The sequence below is a fragment of the Daktulosphaira vitifoliae genome, unplaced genomic scaffold (assembly GCF_025091365.1).
Source record: "Daktulosphaira vitifoliae isolate Bord-2020 unplaced genomic scaffold, ASM2509136v1 Scaffold_1, whole genome shotgun sequence".
In the NCBI taxonomy this organism is placed as follows: Eukaryota; Metazoa; Arthropoda; class Insecta; order Hemiptera; family Phylloxeridae; genus Daktulosphaira; species Daktulosphaira vitifoliae.
In genome coordinates, this window is record NW_026099572.1 from 17,466,952 (window position 1) to 17,485,199 (window position 18,248).

General features: G+C 26.4%; 2 protein-coding genes across 6 annotated transcripts in view; one reads left to right on the plus strand and one right to left on the minus strand.

Moving 5' to 3' along the window:
- LOC126910461 (uncharacterized) overlaps positions 1-3,228 on the plus strand; it is a 6,121-nt gene extending 2,893 nt beyond the window's left edge. The window contains exon 2 of the mRNA XM_050693051.1: positions 2,359-3,228. Within this exon, the coding sequence (XP_050549008.1) occupies positions 2,359-3,184 (826 nt within the window). The 3' untranslated portion in view covers positions 3,185-3,228. The remainder of the gene's footprint in view (positions 1-2,358) is intronic.
- Positions 1-18,248, minus strand: part of LOC126910485 (soluble calcium-activated nucleotidase 1-like) — a 219,825-nt gene that overhangs the window by 68,063 nt on the left and 133,514 nt on the right. Inside the window, exon 1 of one of the 5 annotated variants that reach the window (XM_050693100.1) lies at positions 10,025-10,034. The exons of the other annotated variants lie outside the window; for them this stretch is intronic. The gene's annotated coding sequence lies outside the window, so the exon portion shown is untranslated. Of the gene's footprint in view, positions 1-10,024; positions 10,035-18,248 lie in introns of those variants that run through there. 5 annotated transcript variants of the gene reach the window in all.

The window sequence follows — 18,248 nt, forward strand, 5'->3', positions numbered from 1 at the left end:
TTATCAGTTCACATGAGGTTTACCTTACCCTCCAGTAGATGACATCGTAGGAGGAGACAACCATATGGCTACCTACCCCACCACTGACATGAAGTTATAGTGCGCATGCGCACTTTAATCCCCATTTTAATTGATGTTAACACCCCGACCTATTACCTCCACTATCGTGAGACCACGGCTCCCTTTACCCTATCTATGATAAGACCACGCCTCCTCTATGATAAGACCACGCCACTCTTACCCCCACCTTCATAAATCCACTCATTCCTTACCACCCCATCGAAATACCACGCCAACTATATGACCTTGACAAAGGTCATTACCCCCCCATTGAGAGACCACGCCCCTCCCCCAGACCCTCCTTACCACCACCATTCCTCCCTTTTCCTCCTCTATGATAAGATCACGCCTCCTCTTACCCCATCTATGATAAGACTACGCCTCCCTTGTCTTATCTATGATAAGACGGCGCCTCCATTGCACTATCTATGATAAGACCACGCCTAACTCCTTACCCCCACCCTCATAAGACCACGCCTCTCCTTACCCAATCAATGATAAGACCACGCCTCTCCTTACCCAAACAATGATAAGACCACGCCTTCTACTTACCCCCACCCTCATAAAACCAAATCCTCCATTACCCCCACCATCGAGTGACCACGCCCATGTGTGACCTTGACATTACCCCCACCATCGAGAGACCACGTCCATGTATGACCTTGACATTACCCCCACCATCGAGAGACCACGCCCATGTATGACCTTGACATTACCCCCACCATCGAGAGACCACGCCCACTCCCCTCCCCCGCGACAGGTGGGTGGGTGAAGGGGTGAGGCGGGGGGGAACCAGAATCCCCTAAATTACCCTACTGCTCATATTTTTTAACTTTTGCGAGGCTGTAAAAAAAAAGCTCAAGTCCAATCGATGAGGACTTTTAGTATGTCATTATACATATCTCAATTCAACTTAACAAAAAAAAAAAAATTTGGTTGGGAATTTTTTCCGCCATTTGCCAAAATTACTCCTCCATTGACTGGCCTATATAGGCTATAATATAGAATTACAAAGGCATCACTATACATTTTCATTGGCATTTAATAATTAGATACTACTGAAACTTATAATTAGATGTTAATGAAAATTAAAAATTGTAAGGTTAATCTTTTATTTTTATATAAGAGATTAAACTATCTCATGGAATTGTACATTTTAAATCATTATCTATAGTTGATGTTCTATCCAGAATTTCATATTTATATCAAACAAAACTCTAAATGTTGAGTTCAAATATACTGCAGCCTTAGTAGCAGAAAATAATACAGATGATTATAAAACATATCTATAATAATATAATGTCTACGTCTATAAAAAATAAAGTACAAATTTATGCATAAAATTATACTTAATAATCAACTTATTATTATTTAGTACAAAAGGTATGTAAAATAAAATTTTACAATCATTAAAATAAAACGTGTAATTACTGTGTTAATTATGTTTTCTATTAATATACACAAGGTATAAAAAAAATAATTTTGTTCATATTTGTGTTTATATGTGCGCATTGCCAATATTGTGTCATTTATTCACTTAAAAAAAAAAAAGTTACACGGTCTTTAACTAACGAATTTCGTCGAGTGCTAAAAAAATGTTTCTAATCTTTGCGAATAATTTTCTTATAATAATATTACCGAGTTCTTTCATTAGAAAAAAAAAAATTGGAAATCGATCATCGATCAAACTTTTCCAGATTTGACAAATTTTTCAATGTTTTATTTTATAATACGAATTTTTGTTAAATTTTCTATTAGTGATTTGTTGTTTAATATATAGTAGCCGTCATATTCCATATGTTTTATATGCTTTCATATAAATATATATTTTTTGACTGTTTTTATTATTATATCTATCAGTTACGATAGCAAGAATAAATATCAATAATGTATAGCTCATTAGATCAGATTATAATTTTCTACGGTACTATAAGAACTTAATTAAGGATAATTTGTATTTTAAATCGCAAACAGTTGATCGAATAAAAAATAATTATGAAAACTGAATAGTTAGATATTTTTTTGCTTTCACATCATCAAATTAAATATATCGAATTTTATTAAAGAAAATGAATGTTTAGATTTATTATTTTTAATGGAATAAAAAAAAAGTTAACCACATGTTAGTGTAAAGTTTCTTACGATTTTTTTTTTTACGAAAGTTACAATTTTTTAATAGTTTCGGAGAAAGTAGGTGTCTTACCCTTTGATCACTCTGTATGTGTAATAAATTTATAAAAATAATTACTTTTTGATGTTTAGAGTCTAAAAAAAAAAATTATTATTGATTTATTTTAGGCTCATACCCCCTCAAAACTACAACTTTATTCAAAATAAATCAATTAAAATACTAAATACTTTATTCCATGAAGGAAAATGGAATCTTTTGAATTACATAAGAATAAAAGTTGATGAAAAAACAATCACTGTTAATCGAATTGTTAGAGACACTGTAGATAATTTTAATTTTAATCTAAAAAAAAAATACTTTACACAACTGATAAGGTGCAAATATAATGAATTATTGAAAAATTATAACACGTATATGTCTGCTGTAATACGATCATGCAGATATGAAAATCAAAATTTAAATGGCTTAAAAGATTGTATTATTCGATTTTTGTGTGAAGTTAAAAATTCAAAAGAAATGTTTAAATATATGTTGTTAGCTTTAGATAAATTGAAATCTGCATCAATTTGGGAAGTGACGCGTAATTCATATGCATGTTTAAAGCAAACTTATGATTTATTAAGAAATTTTTTCCCTGACATTGAACATCTTAGTTTAACGAGTAATGATTTTTCCGATCTATCTCCCGCTGAACAAAAATTAAAAGCTAACGATTTCTTATTAAATTTCCAAAAAGCACGACATAAATTTAATCGAGTGTTTATAGAAGGACGTTTTAGTATTAATGAATTTTGCTTGATTGATGGTGAATTTTTAAAAAAAAATGACTTACTATTGTCATGGAAGATTATGGCTATGTATGATAATACTAAGAATAATATCACAAGTCCAATATGTTTGTATGAATACGCTTTGGATCAATTTAGAAAGTTTTGTCAAGATGCTATAAAAAGTGAATACGATTATTTAGGTTTCAATAAAATAAGTGATTAATTAATATAAGTAAGTAATTAATGAAAATCTTGTATTTTTATTTTATATTAAATAAATGAATTTGATAAAACATTTACTTGTAATTGTTTTGTTATAGAATTTATTTAGAAATGTTTAAATTATATTTTTAATAACTATTACGATTACGAATTTGTCAAAATATTTTCAGATGTTTTAAGATCTTTTGATCTGTCGTTGAAAATAATTGGTCCACTAAGAGTTGAATAAATAAATGACAGACACAAAAACAAAAAACACACAGTAATATTAATACATTTACACAAGGGGTAGCTAAAGTGATGGGGTGATTGAATTTTTTTTAAGTTATATGAGTTGAATATTCAATTTCATGGATAAACGGTACATGTATAAAATGTTAATAAAAAAAAAAATTTCATTAATTCACACACTTTTCAAAATATTATAGCAGTTTAAAGTCGAAAATAAAAATATAAGATTGACAGTTTCAAAACAAAAATAGCATGTTTTTGAATACCGTATTCAAAAGCATTATGTAAAAATGACTACCGTAGCTGTTACTCTTATAACTCTTTGTGCCAAATTAGCTATTATAGTTTCTCCTTATTATGCAAGTAAAGGGTTGGATTAAAAAAAAATTAAATACGCCTAAAAAGGTACATATCTAAGGTATTTATTGAAAAAAATATGTTTAGCTTCATCCACACAGTTACGGCAGTTAAAAAAAAAAAAAGGTTTTAAAAATGTCAAATTTTACCGATTTTAAAAATCATAATTTTTGATAGAATTTCCTTCATTTATGGGGAATAAATGAAATTTAAAAATGTTTTAAAGTAATGTCATGAAATAGATATGATAAGATAGATCTTATGACGTATTGCTCATCAAAATCAGTTCAGTGAGAGCTGAGAATAAAGGGTAACTGACATAAAATATAAACTCATCATAGTAAAATCAATATTTTTTCAGCTTCGCATCAATGATATGTATAAAAAAAATAACACTGTACAATTTATGTGTATTTCTGATCACTATAATATTGAGGGGAAAGAAACACCCAAAATTAATGCGAAAATAACTACTTTTATATTTCACAGTGTTTTACTTATTATACCATTCCAAAACTTAAAAAAATAATTATTAAACAAAATAGTCTACTGATTTGAGAAAATTATTGGTAAAACTTGTACCACAGATAAGATAAGACCATGTATTGGCTTTCTATTCAAGACTTGTAATTCTCAAAAGTGTAAACAAACCAAAACTTGCCTTAGATCACTATAACCACTCATAAATGTTACTGTTTTGAGGCAGATTTGAGTTATCAGTTAATCAAAAAGTTTACCATCTGAGTTTATCTTATCTGTGCTTTCATATTAAACTCAACAGAATCAAAAAATTATTACTTTTGGATCAAAACCTACTCTAAGCAAAAAAAAATCTGGAACATTACTAAATAGACATATAAAACGACTACCAGGCTGTCAAACAAACATCGTATGGCTAAAAAAGATCCAATCCGTACAAACTTGTAAACATGCGGCGTACATTAAATTGTGATTACATTTAAAACTCTGTATCGTGTGATCCTGTAAAAAACAACATCTCAATATATATGGAAGAATCGTTATGAATCATTACCCAAGTGTAGTGAAAGCCTTTTCAAATTTTTAACTACATGCAACCTAACTAATCAATAAAATATAACTGTACACAAATACTTATACAAAGAAAACTTTTATACCCTTTTAAATATTTTTAAAAAATGTTCATTGTAGGCCTTCGATGTCAATGCTTTCCCTTCTTTTATAAAGCAAACCAATTCAAAGCATTTTTTCTTTGTTTATTTAATTTTCAATTTCAAAATTATTTATTTATTATATTTATTGATACAACACCCCAAACAATTGCATTACGTATAGTAATTAATATATATTGTACTCCTTATTATTTCATAATAATCAACTTTTAGGATCAAAAAAAATAAGTTAAAAATATCATTTTGAATTGAATTTTTACACGGAGTATTTTTAACTTATTAAAAATTAATAATAACTTGATATAAACATTAAAAAAAAAAAAATTCATGCATTTTAGAATAGAAATAATCTCAAAAGAGAGGTGATAAAAAAATCTAATTTCGGACTTGAAATGAGCGTAAAAATTTGCTTAAGTAAATTGTATATTGGTCTATGATCATTAAAAAATATATTATTTTAGTAATTTGATTTTACTGTGTAAAACAAATTTTATACTCCTATTAATTTGAACATATTCAATTTAAAAAAGGTTTTTTGAAGTGGCCATTTTTAACAGTACTATAATTTTGAGATATTTGTCTAAATTTTTAAAATTAAATGATTTTTTTCATTATTTGAATATTTAAAATAACTCAAACAAAAATTAAGAAAAAATTCAACAATTTTATTTCGGCGGGCGCATTTGAGCATATAAAACTGTAATACGAGGTGTATTCAGAAAATAACGGCAATTTTTGCGTTTTTTTAAAAATATATTTATGGGATGCGTTCTGCTTATTAAGCTATGCGCTTTTAATGACATATATGCTTGTAAAACGACGGCCCTCTAAAGTTGTCTTTATTTTGGAAATAGAAAAATATTGTACGGGGCCATGTCTAGCGAATATGGAGGCCTAGGCATCGTTACAGTACAGTGATTTTGGCCAAAAATTTACAAACAAGCAAGAAGTGTGACCAGGTGCATTGTCATGGTGCAAAAGCTATGATTAGTTTTGCCACAAATCTGGCCGATTTTTACGGATTCTTTGATGTAATTGGCATTTAACTTGTAAGTAGTACTCTATATTGACCGTCTGATCACAATAAAATTGCACTATTCATGATGCATTATGTCATTATAATCGAAGAACACAGTGATCATAACTTTCATATTAGGTCACACCTATTGAGTCTTTTTCGATCTTGGCATTCGTCGTCGACTTCAATAAGTGATAATAAGCTTATCGGCTACAACTAATAAAATAAAAAATGAATCCAGCTGTAAATTTTATCATACTTCAGGGCAGTAGTAACATTAAGAAAAAAAAAATTTATAATCAGACTCTGCAAACCCGCGAAATATAAAAATTCCGCTAATTTCTGAATTCAACTTGTATATTCGACGCAGTCACAGTGCATTACACGAATTTTTAACTAAAAAATACAATTTAAGCTATTTGGAAAATTAAAAAAAAATTTTCTTAACTTTAAGAAGGAAAAATAATCAAAATAGGTAAATTTATTTTTAATAAAAGTTAGATTCATGTAAATTTTATAAGAATTGATGGACTTATTACTATGGTAAACCCTTATAAGATACTTTAAAATAAACAAAAAATAAATAAAATTTGAATACAAAAATAGCATGTTTTTTGTATTCTACAGCAGCTATTTGCACATGGGAGATAGATCATCGGAGCAAAATTATTTTTATATAATTATAATTATAATTTATTTTTTCAAAAAGTTATGACTTTTTTAAGAAAAGAAAAACGAAATTTACCGATTTTAAAAATCATTTTTTTTTTTTGGAGATTTCTCTTATTACACAAAATTAAGGAAATTTTTCCAATTTTTGATGTTAATGTCTCCGGCTAGATACGATTTGTGATCTTTTGACGTATCGTTTAGAAAAATCGGCCCAGGGTGATCTATGAAAAAATTGTTTCAGACACACAAAACAAAAATAAACACATGTTAAAATTAATACCTTCTCAGCTTCTCATCGAATCTAAAATATATTCTTTTAACGTATTCTAAGATGCCGATAATTATAAAAAAAATTTAATGAAACCATTATTGTATTAAAAGTTATAATCGTTATAATTTAGATCTGCTCCACTTGGTATATGGTAAAAAATTGATCGCAAGTATATATTATAACATAATGTATATGATCATTACAAGAAGTTATAAATATTTTATTCATATGATACTTATTAAACAACGAAAAGTATATATTAGGCTACGTTTATAAATAAGTAGGTACCTTGAGGTAATCATATTTTATTAAAATATGTTTGCCGTTTCACGTCAATCAGTAATGACAGAAGTTTATGGAAAAATGGCGCCACCTAAGACAGTTCCCATGAAAATCATTCAATTGGTAACAAGCGTTTCTAGGAAAAAAACAAATAAGTTTCCAAGACGACATTGAACCATGATAGTTTGACTGCATGTTATTGTCATAACAATAGAAATCCAGTTAAATTGTAGATGTTTTCATTGTGCTATACATTGGTAATTTGATTATCACACTTTTTATACATTAAAATATAATAAAAAAAAAATAATAGTATTATCATGCCAACGATTTGGCGTATCGAAACCATTTTTTCTTAACTCAATTTAAAACTCTCCAATTAATTCGTATCCTTAACTAGCCAAGCATAAATATTAACTTTTAGTTAGTTTGATTAGCTTATAAATAATGGATGTACTTCAAAACAAAGAATTACATTTCAATTAATTAATTATAATTACAGATTACAATTCCTCGTATTTGAAAGAAAAAGTTCTAAAGCAAATTTGTTCACTTTTCAAAGTAATTTTTTTTAATAACCTCTCATTAGGAATGTTTGATACTTTGACTGTGTGTATAGAATGAAATTTCTCCTAAAAATGAAAAATTTAACATGAATTTTTAGTTTTTTATGAAAGTCTTTAAGTTTTAAGTAATTTTTTAAAGTCATTGATATTTTAATTAAATTTATAAATTTAAAAATCATATAAATTTTGGAGATATTAATTTTATTAAATAAAAGTAATGTTTTTTAATTTTTTTAAACTGTCATGACTTTATAAATCTAAGGTTTCATCAAAGACATTGACTGTGTTAACATACAATTTCATTTGTAGCGGTTAAGTAAACGCATGTTTATATTATAATTAAGTTATAAATATACTAGATAATATAAAAAAAATACTAGACCTCGAAATATTCATATGTTTATAAAATATATGATACCCAAATATATATGTAAGCTAACTTTACAAAATAGACACAGACTCTAATAATGCGGAATAATAGATATACATTTTTTTTTTTTAATCATAAAAATGTGTTTAAAATTCAATTATCTTAAAAAAAAAATTGTGCGATTATTGTGGGAAATTTGCAATTTCCGTTTAAAATAATCTCCTCCAGAATTAAATTCTTGAGTAAAACATAGTTCTTTTCTCAGGATAAAATCAGACGCCTAATGCTTGAAACCGTACAGTTCAACCAGTCTTAATTTTACAATTTCAACATATATTACAATGAATATGATTCAGTTTTGACCATAACATACGTAATATTATAATATTAAAAAGAAATAAGCGTACAGTTTTTAGAGAAGTTTAATGTAGTTAATAATAAAAAAAAGATAAATAATAATTTATGTTCCTTTTAATAAAAGCCGGTCAATTATTAATAAAAATTTTTGTTATTGATTAAATTAATTAAAAATTTAAATAAATTATATTTTTTAAGTTTTAGGGTCATTATGGTTAAAAAATAAATTATAAATTCTATAATAGGAACATGTTTAAAGTATAATCAAGTGTTTTAATTAAATGGGTGTTTTTAACAATTTAAAAGTTCTATAACTTTTAGTTAAAAATTAAATTGACCTAGTTCAAAAATAATCTGGTTATACTATTCAAAATAATGATATTTTCATTTTTTTTTTGTATTATTTCCAAGTGATATAGAATTATTTTATACCGGCTGTATAAAAGAAAAAGTTTTTTCAACATTTATATTCTTTTTGATTTGATCTTATTAGATTTAAATTATATTTATAACTGTGATTATATTCTAGATAAACAGATGTTTTTGATAACTAGAGCTCGGATGTTTATAACTTTGCATATTTTTTTCGCGCAATATGAATTAAACCCAAGTATGATATAAATTTGATTCATGAAGTTAGATTACAATTACGTAAACTTATTTTGCATATTTGACGTTTTTGAGCATATAAATGCATATATTGATTATTTCTAGAAATAGTAGCATATATTTTATAATTTGCATTAAAAATATTAAAAATTTGTTTTTGATGAAGATCCGTAGAATACTATGTACAAAAGTAATTTATAAATTTTATAAATTCGATAATCGATATTAATATATACATACAGTAAAACACCAGTTATTCGGAACGCCGTCTAGACACGTGCGAGCTTCATTTTTCTAAGAATTAGGTTATTTTTATTAAATTTCTTTACTGTTATTAAATTTCTTCATTTTGTATCATATGTACGTGTTTTCCTCTATAAAATATGTAAGCACATGATTGGTTATCCGGAATACCGCTGGTCCCAATTAGTCTAGTTAATCAACATTTTACTGTATATACAGGGTGTTCAGTAAGTCAGGAAACGGGTTTCTATTGTTCTCATTGTTTGTTCCTGACTTACTGAACACTCTGTATATATTCATACGAGTAGTAAATAAGGTGGGTGCCATGGGTTTTACCTAAATATCGTAAATTTATGAGATAGGACGCGTTTTATTTGATATCTATCAAATATTTTGTTGACATTTTAATATTTATTGTGTAGTGTTACAAGTTTAATTATTTGGTACTTTTCGTGTGTAGGTGTTACGCTGTGTTTAAACATTTTGTCTAAAAATTCACGTTTTTTTAAAATGTATATTATCAAAATGCCGAAAAATTCGCTCAGTGGTTTTGTAAAACAGTTTGATTGGGTATAATTTATAATTTTTTTTTTTTATATTAAATATGTGTGTTATGTAATAAAATAATTTTAATTAATTTACATTAAAAAGGTATAAAAAATTTTTTCGAATTAATATTAACTTCTTTTTTTTTTGCATATAGTTATTGAAAAATTGGTATATTTAATATATTTTAATGCATATAATTGCATATTTTTACATTTTTAAATGCATATTTTAATTAATTTTGGTCATAAATATCCGAGCTCTATTGATAACACAATTTGTCACCAGATCCACCAGATAACCATAATTATTATAAAGAACCAAAGTAATGGACTTTTACACAATTGTATAACAGTTGTCACATAATAATTTTGTCACGTTTTAAGCGCCAGCGTTTGTAGCTTCAAATGAAAGAAAGTAAAAGCACGGATTAGATGAATTTTTTTTTGTAGTATAAGTATATTAATTTGTGATTTAAATTGTTTAAGTATAACGTGTTATATGCAAATTACAAATTGATATGGGTCATCCATCAAAGCAAAAGAGTGAATTATAAATGAACAATGAAAGTATCGTTGCTACAGAATTAATATGTAACTTGGCAGAATATTTGCAACTTAATATTTCAGATATAATGCCATAACTTGCTGAAAATCGGTCAAATAGTGGACTATAGTCTAAGGCATTTGCTTGTGACAGTTTAAAGACTCGTAGTGTTAGAACACAATTTATTATTAAACATGGTGGAAGAGTATTTGTTCTTCAGATAAAATTTCTGTCATTGCAGTTAGTATATCAGAATGCTCCCCAATATCTGCGTCTACTGAACGCAGTTGCTGAACATATGGTTTTGTTCATACAACTCAAAGATACAGATTAAAAATGATCGAAGCATCCAAACTAGTGTACATTAAACATAATTTAATAATTGAAAAATATTTGAAGATTAAAAATATTAAATACTTAAATGGTACCCGTGATAATTAATACTTTAATAAACTCACCGATTTCAATTCTCATGATGAAAATATAGAAGTAGAAGGTAGTTTAAGGATACAGAGTATTTAGTCAATATAGAAACAGATCAATTGTAACAAACATTTAGAACAATAGAAACTGGTCTTTAATATGGTAAAACTCTAGATACATATAACATTTAGTATTCTTAAAAACAGGCTAGGATAACAAAACATAGGACAGGATAAAATAAATGAGCTTATAAATTTAATAAAGTTATGTTTGAGTTGTTTTTTTTTTGAGTTTGTTTTTAATATTAAAAAAAATTTTATGAGCAAATTGAGGATACAGTAATGAGAAATTTGTTACTACAATTTTTAGCAGTACTTTTCATGAGTAGATTCGAAACACTATACGGATATGTCAAAAGAGCTAACTAGAATTTTCAAGAATTGTGGTATTACTTTAGTAACATCGAAAAGTAACAATTTAAGAGATTTGTTAAATAATCTTAAAGATAAAGTTGATGAAAGTAAAAAATCGGGCATTTATAAATATAATGTCAATGTTGTGATAAATGTTATGTATGACAAATAAAAGAAACATAGGAGTGAGGTTTAAATAACACCTAATAAACATTAGAAATCAAGAATTTTATAAATTTTATAACATTTATCAATGGATAATCAATCCCTTACAATTGTAAAATTAATAACAAATGAAAATAATTACAAAGAACATAATTTAAAGGCAGCAATTGAAATTTTTTAATATAAGAATAACTTAATTAATTGGAAATAGACCTACTGCAAAATTCATTATTAAAACTTGAATTATAAGATTTGGGTAAAAAAGTAAGAAAAAATAGAAGAGAGACTTCGGGCAGAGGGCCAATATTTGTTTAGCGTTGATGATGAAAATATTCTTATTAAAGTAAGTGTATTGGCTGATTTTCCCTTTACTCACAATTATATATAATTCGTCAAATTTTATGTACCTCGTAAAAATTTACAGGTAATGTATTTTTACACATACAATTTTGTTTTTGTATTTAGAGTTTATACAACGTGACAAATTGTGTTAGTAACTAATAATAAAATACGTTATATAGAAAAACTATTAAACGAATAATGTTGCTTAATTGAAAGTCTAGGAAATAATCAGTGCTCGAATTGGCCAAAAATAAGTAGGGAAGCTCAACTTAACAATTTGAAAACTGCGTCCCTAGCATTTTGAAGACCTTTTTTTTTTTTTTTTACTCATTACTTTATTTAGTATTTATTAATAAACTATATTTCATTATCATACTAATATTTAAAAAAAAAAAAAAGGTGGTATTTTCCACCGTCCTCATAAAAAAAAGTAGTTGGGGTGCGCGAAAAAATTTAAAAAAAAGTAGAGAAGCTACGTCCCCCTGTGCACCCCCCCAATTCGAGCACTGGAAATAATGATAATGTTTTAGAGATCTATTGTAAGGAAATAATTAGTTTTATGGATGACAATAAAATATTATTTTGATAGACTTAAAACTAGATCATCAACGTCAAAACGAATCGGTGGTGAGATAAAGAGAGCTGTGAAAATTAGTCGTTACTCACACATGTTACTCGGGCAATTAAGTCGAAGTAACATAGTTTATCATTAACATTGAACTTATACGATAAATGACACTCACTAAAAGAAAACATAATTATACGTTATTGCTCCAAATGGCAAATTCCTACATAGTTTTTACATTAAGCTATCAGAAAAAAAAGTTTTACAGTTTAATCAATAATGGCTAACACTTATTACACACCATCATCATCTATTAAAGGCAATGCATTGTCGTTGAAGCCACTCCTCTCTGTTTGACTCCAAATTCTTCAGTGAAACAAAAGACGCACAGTTCATAAGCTCTAGAATATGTTTAAAATATTGTTTCCTAGGGCGTCCTCTTGGTTTCTTTCCAATTAATTTTCCTTCGAAGATGTTGATTACAAAGTCATTGTGTCGGATGATGTGTCCGAATAACTTTTTTCTTGATTTAATTTTATTACACATATAACAAAAAAAATCTATTTTTCAACATCTCATTAACGTTTATTCTTGTATAAAATTTAATTTATTTAAACTGCTAAGAATATATTTTTATTTTTTACACATATTTTTGTCGAAAATATATTCTATTGCGTATTTTTATATTGGAAACTTAAATGCTGTCACAACTTAACAAAATTTAGGAAATACAAATCTGAAATTATAAATTGTTAGCAAGTATTTATTATCAAATATAGTACTAAACACAGAAAATAGTGTATGGTTTTCCATTGTAAGTATGTAAAATAACAAATATCAATGTTATTTAGTGTTTATAATATTACATACAATACATCTTAAATCCAATAATCTTATTATATTTTAACATTTATATTTAATGAAAATTAAAAGAAAATAGTTCTTTTGATAAATAATAATGACGACTGTGTTTATTTTATAGGATGAAGAACGAAATTCTACATCTGGAGTTAACTTATATTATACATAACTTAATTCGCTTAGTATAAATTATAAATATGAAAAAAAAAACCCACTTTAAATAACAATATTTTCTATACTTTTTTTCATGACACCGTTTTTCTAACCAAACCACTAACACACGATATAGATTTATAAACACGAAACTTATCATTTTTTAAAACTGAAACTGCAAACTAATTGAACGGTTAAATCCCGCTTTTGTAGAACAAAAACTATTTCAAACTCTAACATTATTGAACTTCATTACAAATTAACAAACACAAAAAAAATTTAAAACTCTGAAAACCAACCAAATCAATTTTAATGAACCAAAAAAAAAAATAAACTGATATAAACACCGTGCACTAGACTGAAAAGAGAGTGCTCTTGCGGACAATGAGTCAACAAATATCGAGGTCCATTTTATGTGCTAGTACACAAATGTTTTCTAAAACTTAAAATAATTCTAAAACGAAGAGTTTTTCAAATTTTTGCACGACAAACTTTTGTTTACAATAAAAAAACAAACAATAGACTTCAAAAAATCCATTTTTTTTTTTTATTTATTATAAGTAAATTATTATATTTATTATTTTTTATTGAATACTATTATTCATTTATATTTTTCTGATTAGATAGTTTATTTTTGAGCTATTGACTTTTTTTTGTAAAATATCCTGAAGTTTCCGTATATAATACAACAACTACGACACTAGTTAACTCATTTTCCGCCAGAGCGCTTTCTATTCACTTTCATGCAAGGTGTATATTAATATTTTAAATATCACTTAACGATAGAATTCAATATAATATATCTAATAACAAAAGTTGATCTTTGTTAAAAGTCAAATTAATTTTTCATATAAATATATATTTTGTTTAAATGTTTTATAATGTTTGAATAGTCGTTTTTTAAAAGGGACTAATGTCCACTTTTCTTCTTTTTTCAGGAGAGAAACAGATTAATTTTTTCATAATTTATTTATGAATCTTATGAGTATTTTAAAATTATTTTATACACATAAATTCATTCTAAAAGACATATTTTTTTCCAAATTATGACGTATTTATATAATAAAACTATTACTATATCATAAAACTTTTTTGCTAGAAGAAGTTTACTTTATATTTGTATGACTTGAACTTAATAGTAAATAAAATGTAAAGGCACTTTAATTAATACTTAAATATGTAAAAATTTACAATTTGTTGAGTACAAAACGTTTTAACGTCTCGGATTCGATCCCTAGGGTGCCAACGAGATTTTTCTTGTGATTTTCTTATTGCTGGTATCTGGTCCTTGGTCCAAACTGCCATAAAACCCGTTCTGACCATCATGGCCTAGTAAAAAACCATCTTTCACTCCCTAATATTTGATAGAGGACCACTGTAGTATTTTAAGTTCGGGAAATAGAAGGTTATAAAAATAATCAAAATCATAGCTTTCTTTAAATTAACACATATTCAGTTTTTAATAACAATGTCAATAATTTAAATTTAGAATCTCTTGCCTAATTTCATTATGTCAATTTGAAAATTTAGATTGTTATTGTAGACTACAACACTACCAGATAGTATTTAAGTATTACTGCTACCAAAAGTTTATAATTAATTTTTTTGCTCGAATAGTGCTACTTTTTGAAAAATAATTTCATAGCAGTTTTAGTTAATTTTAGCTGAGAAGGTATTAATTTTACCATGTGTTTATTTTTTTTTGTGTCTGTTGTCACTTTTTCTCAGCTCTCACTAGACCGATTTTAATGAACAATATGTCAAAAGATCAAAAATCGTATCTAGTTGAAGACATTATCCTTAAAAATCGAAAAAAATTCCCTCGTTTTCGGTAAATGAGGGAAATTTCCAAAAAAATTACAATTTTTCAAATCGGTAAATTTCATAATTTTTTTCACTTTTTTCTTAAAACTACCATTACTTTTTTAAAAATTAACAAAACAACATAACCTGCTCACAGGGGAGCAACTTTTTACAAATACTAGCTTTTTTAACTTAACTTTTGAAAATGTTCCGGAAATACTTCATCCTTTAAATATATATCAAATTATAGCTTATGTCATGTACTATAAAATGAAAAAAAAATATGTCCCGACACCTTATCTTTTGCATGCAAACGGCTGCCGTAGTTAAAAAAAGGCTATTTTTGTGTTAAAATTTTCGATTTAAAATTTTCAACTTTTTGAATAATGTATGTATCAACACAAATTTTTTTTTCTAAATACATAATATATACGTCTTTTATTTAACATACTTTTTATTTAAATTGGACAATTTTCCTTTATACTGGGGGCTTTCAAAACTTAAAAAATACGTATAAAAAGAAGAACTTTTTCAAATTAACTTTTGAAAATGTTCCGGAAATACTGCATCCTTTAAATATATGTCAAATTAAAGCTTACAATAAATACTATAAGTTCAAAAAAAAAAAAAAATTCTCCCGACACCTTTTCTTCTATAGGCAAATGCCCGTCGAATTTAACGCAACTTATAATTTTTATGTAAACTGTTCAACATGAATTATTTTAATACTTAAAACTGCCATTACTTTTTGAAAAATGAGCAAATTAAAATTGCTTTTTTTTTGTAATATAACTTTTGATATTTTTATTTCATTTGATATAATTTTCTTGAAAATCTGACTCTAAACCTGCTCGCAAGGGAAATTCAAAAAAAAAATTTTTGCACACAAGTTATGCTTTTTCAATGGAATTTTTGAAAATATTCCGGATATATTGACACTTTTATTTAATTTTAAAGTAAAGCTTATATTATTATTTAGAATAATGTTCATAAGACATATGAAGTTAAACTTATTTAAATTTTTTTGCTTTTTTAAAGTCGAAAAAGTAACTTTAGAATTAGCTTAAATTACCATTTTTATTGATTGGTGAAAGCGATGAACAGTTACCGAATCGGTAACATTTGTATCTTTCACGGTTAGGGTACCAGGTTTAAATCCGCCTGTGGCAATTAATACATTGCATTTTTTTTAAGTTAAAAAAAATTTTCAAAACATTTAATATTTATCTCATTTAGATTTATTAACTTCAATAAATATCAAGGATCCCGTCATTGTAGTCTCCCCTCATAAGATGAAATTTCTTATTCCTGTTAATATTATTTTACTATGTGTTTTTTTTTTTGTGGCTGCGATTTATTTTGCCAACCATTACTAGACCTACTTTTTTCAACAAAATAAATACTTAAACTAAATACAATTCGTATTTAGTTTAAGTTATTACCCTCAAAAATTGAAAAAAAATCCCTTAATCAAATAAAAAGTACCTAAAACAGCTTTATCCATACAAACAATTAAAAAATGATTAATTTCTAACATTTTTAATATATTTATTGTCGAATTATATTTGATATGACAAAAATATTCAACTGCTAAAGTAAAAAATTTTAAGTAAAATTAAACTATATCAAAAATATTATTAATGTAAAAGCTAAAAAATATTAAAAATATTAAACTCAAAAGCCACAAAAAAAAAAAATCGTAATTCGGAGCATTAATATTCAACAAAATAGGTCTCATATTACTTCCTGGCTTATGTATTTTTGGCAAAGCAAAATCGGTGAATAAATCCGATGAATAAAATAGATTTTGATAAAGAACTGGTGGTTATAAAAGAAATAGCTAGATTTAATGGGTATAACGAAAACATAATTTCAAAATTAATTTGAACACAAAAGTGGAAAAAAGAAAGGAGGGCAACTAGTACACTCACTAGCATGGGGGAACAAAAAGTAATTCACCAATTTTATATTATTCGGACATCTCAAATGGACTAACTAGAATATTTAAGAATTTTTGTATTACTTTAGTAACTTCTAAAAGTAATAATTTAAGAGATTTATTAGATAACCCTAAATATAAGGTAGAAGAAGGGGGGAAATCAGGCATTTACAAAATACAATGTGAAAGTTGTAATAAATATTACGTAGGACAAACAAAAAGAAATATAGGAGTTGGATTTAAAGTGCACTTAAGAAATATTAAAAATCAAGAAGTTGAGAAATCTCCAGTGGCTGAACATTTATTGACACATAATCACTCCATTCAAACTAAAAACTAATTAAAAACGTAAATAATTACAAAGAACTTAATATTAGGGTGGCAATAGAAATGTTTAAAAATAAAAACAATTTCTTTAATTGGGATTTTGGCCAACTGAAAAATTCATTATTACACTTGTGTTAGCTGGCAAAATGTGATAATATTACTTTGTGATGACGTCACTAGGTGATAAGGTCACTAGGGGTATACAAGGGAGCTTTTTCTAGTAAGGGTGTTAGTATGTGTGCTATACACTAAGTTTATTGTATTATCAACGCTAAGTTGATATTTTTAATATTTTTTAGTTTTAAATTAATAATATTTTTAATATTATTTTAATTTTACTTAATTAATTAGCCACACGTGATCAATTTTTATTATAAATAATTTTACTATGTAATTTATTAATTTTTTAACTTTATTTGTGTGTGTTACGAACAATCTGTAATATTCCAAATTTTTTGTTACATGTTGCTATTAAACACAAATCTAAAAAACAAAAATTATTAAAGTAAAATCAAATTACTAAAATAATATATTTTTTAATGATCATAGACCAATATACCAATTTACTTAACCAAATTTTTACGCTCATTTCAAGTCCGAAATTAGATTTTTTTATCACCTCTCTTTTGAGATTATTAATATTCTGAAACACTTGAAATTTTTTTTTAGCTTCGATGCGAAGCTGAGAAGGTATTGGTTTTACTAAGATGTGTTTTTTTTTTTTTTTTTGTGTCTGTTACCACTTTTTCTCAGCTCTCACCGAACCGATTTCTTTCAATGATACGTCAAAAGATCACAAATCGTATCTAGTCGAAGACATTAAAAAAATTGAAAAAAATTCCCTCGTTCCCCGTA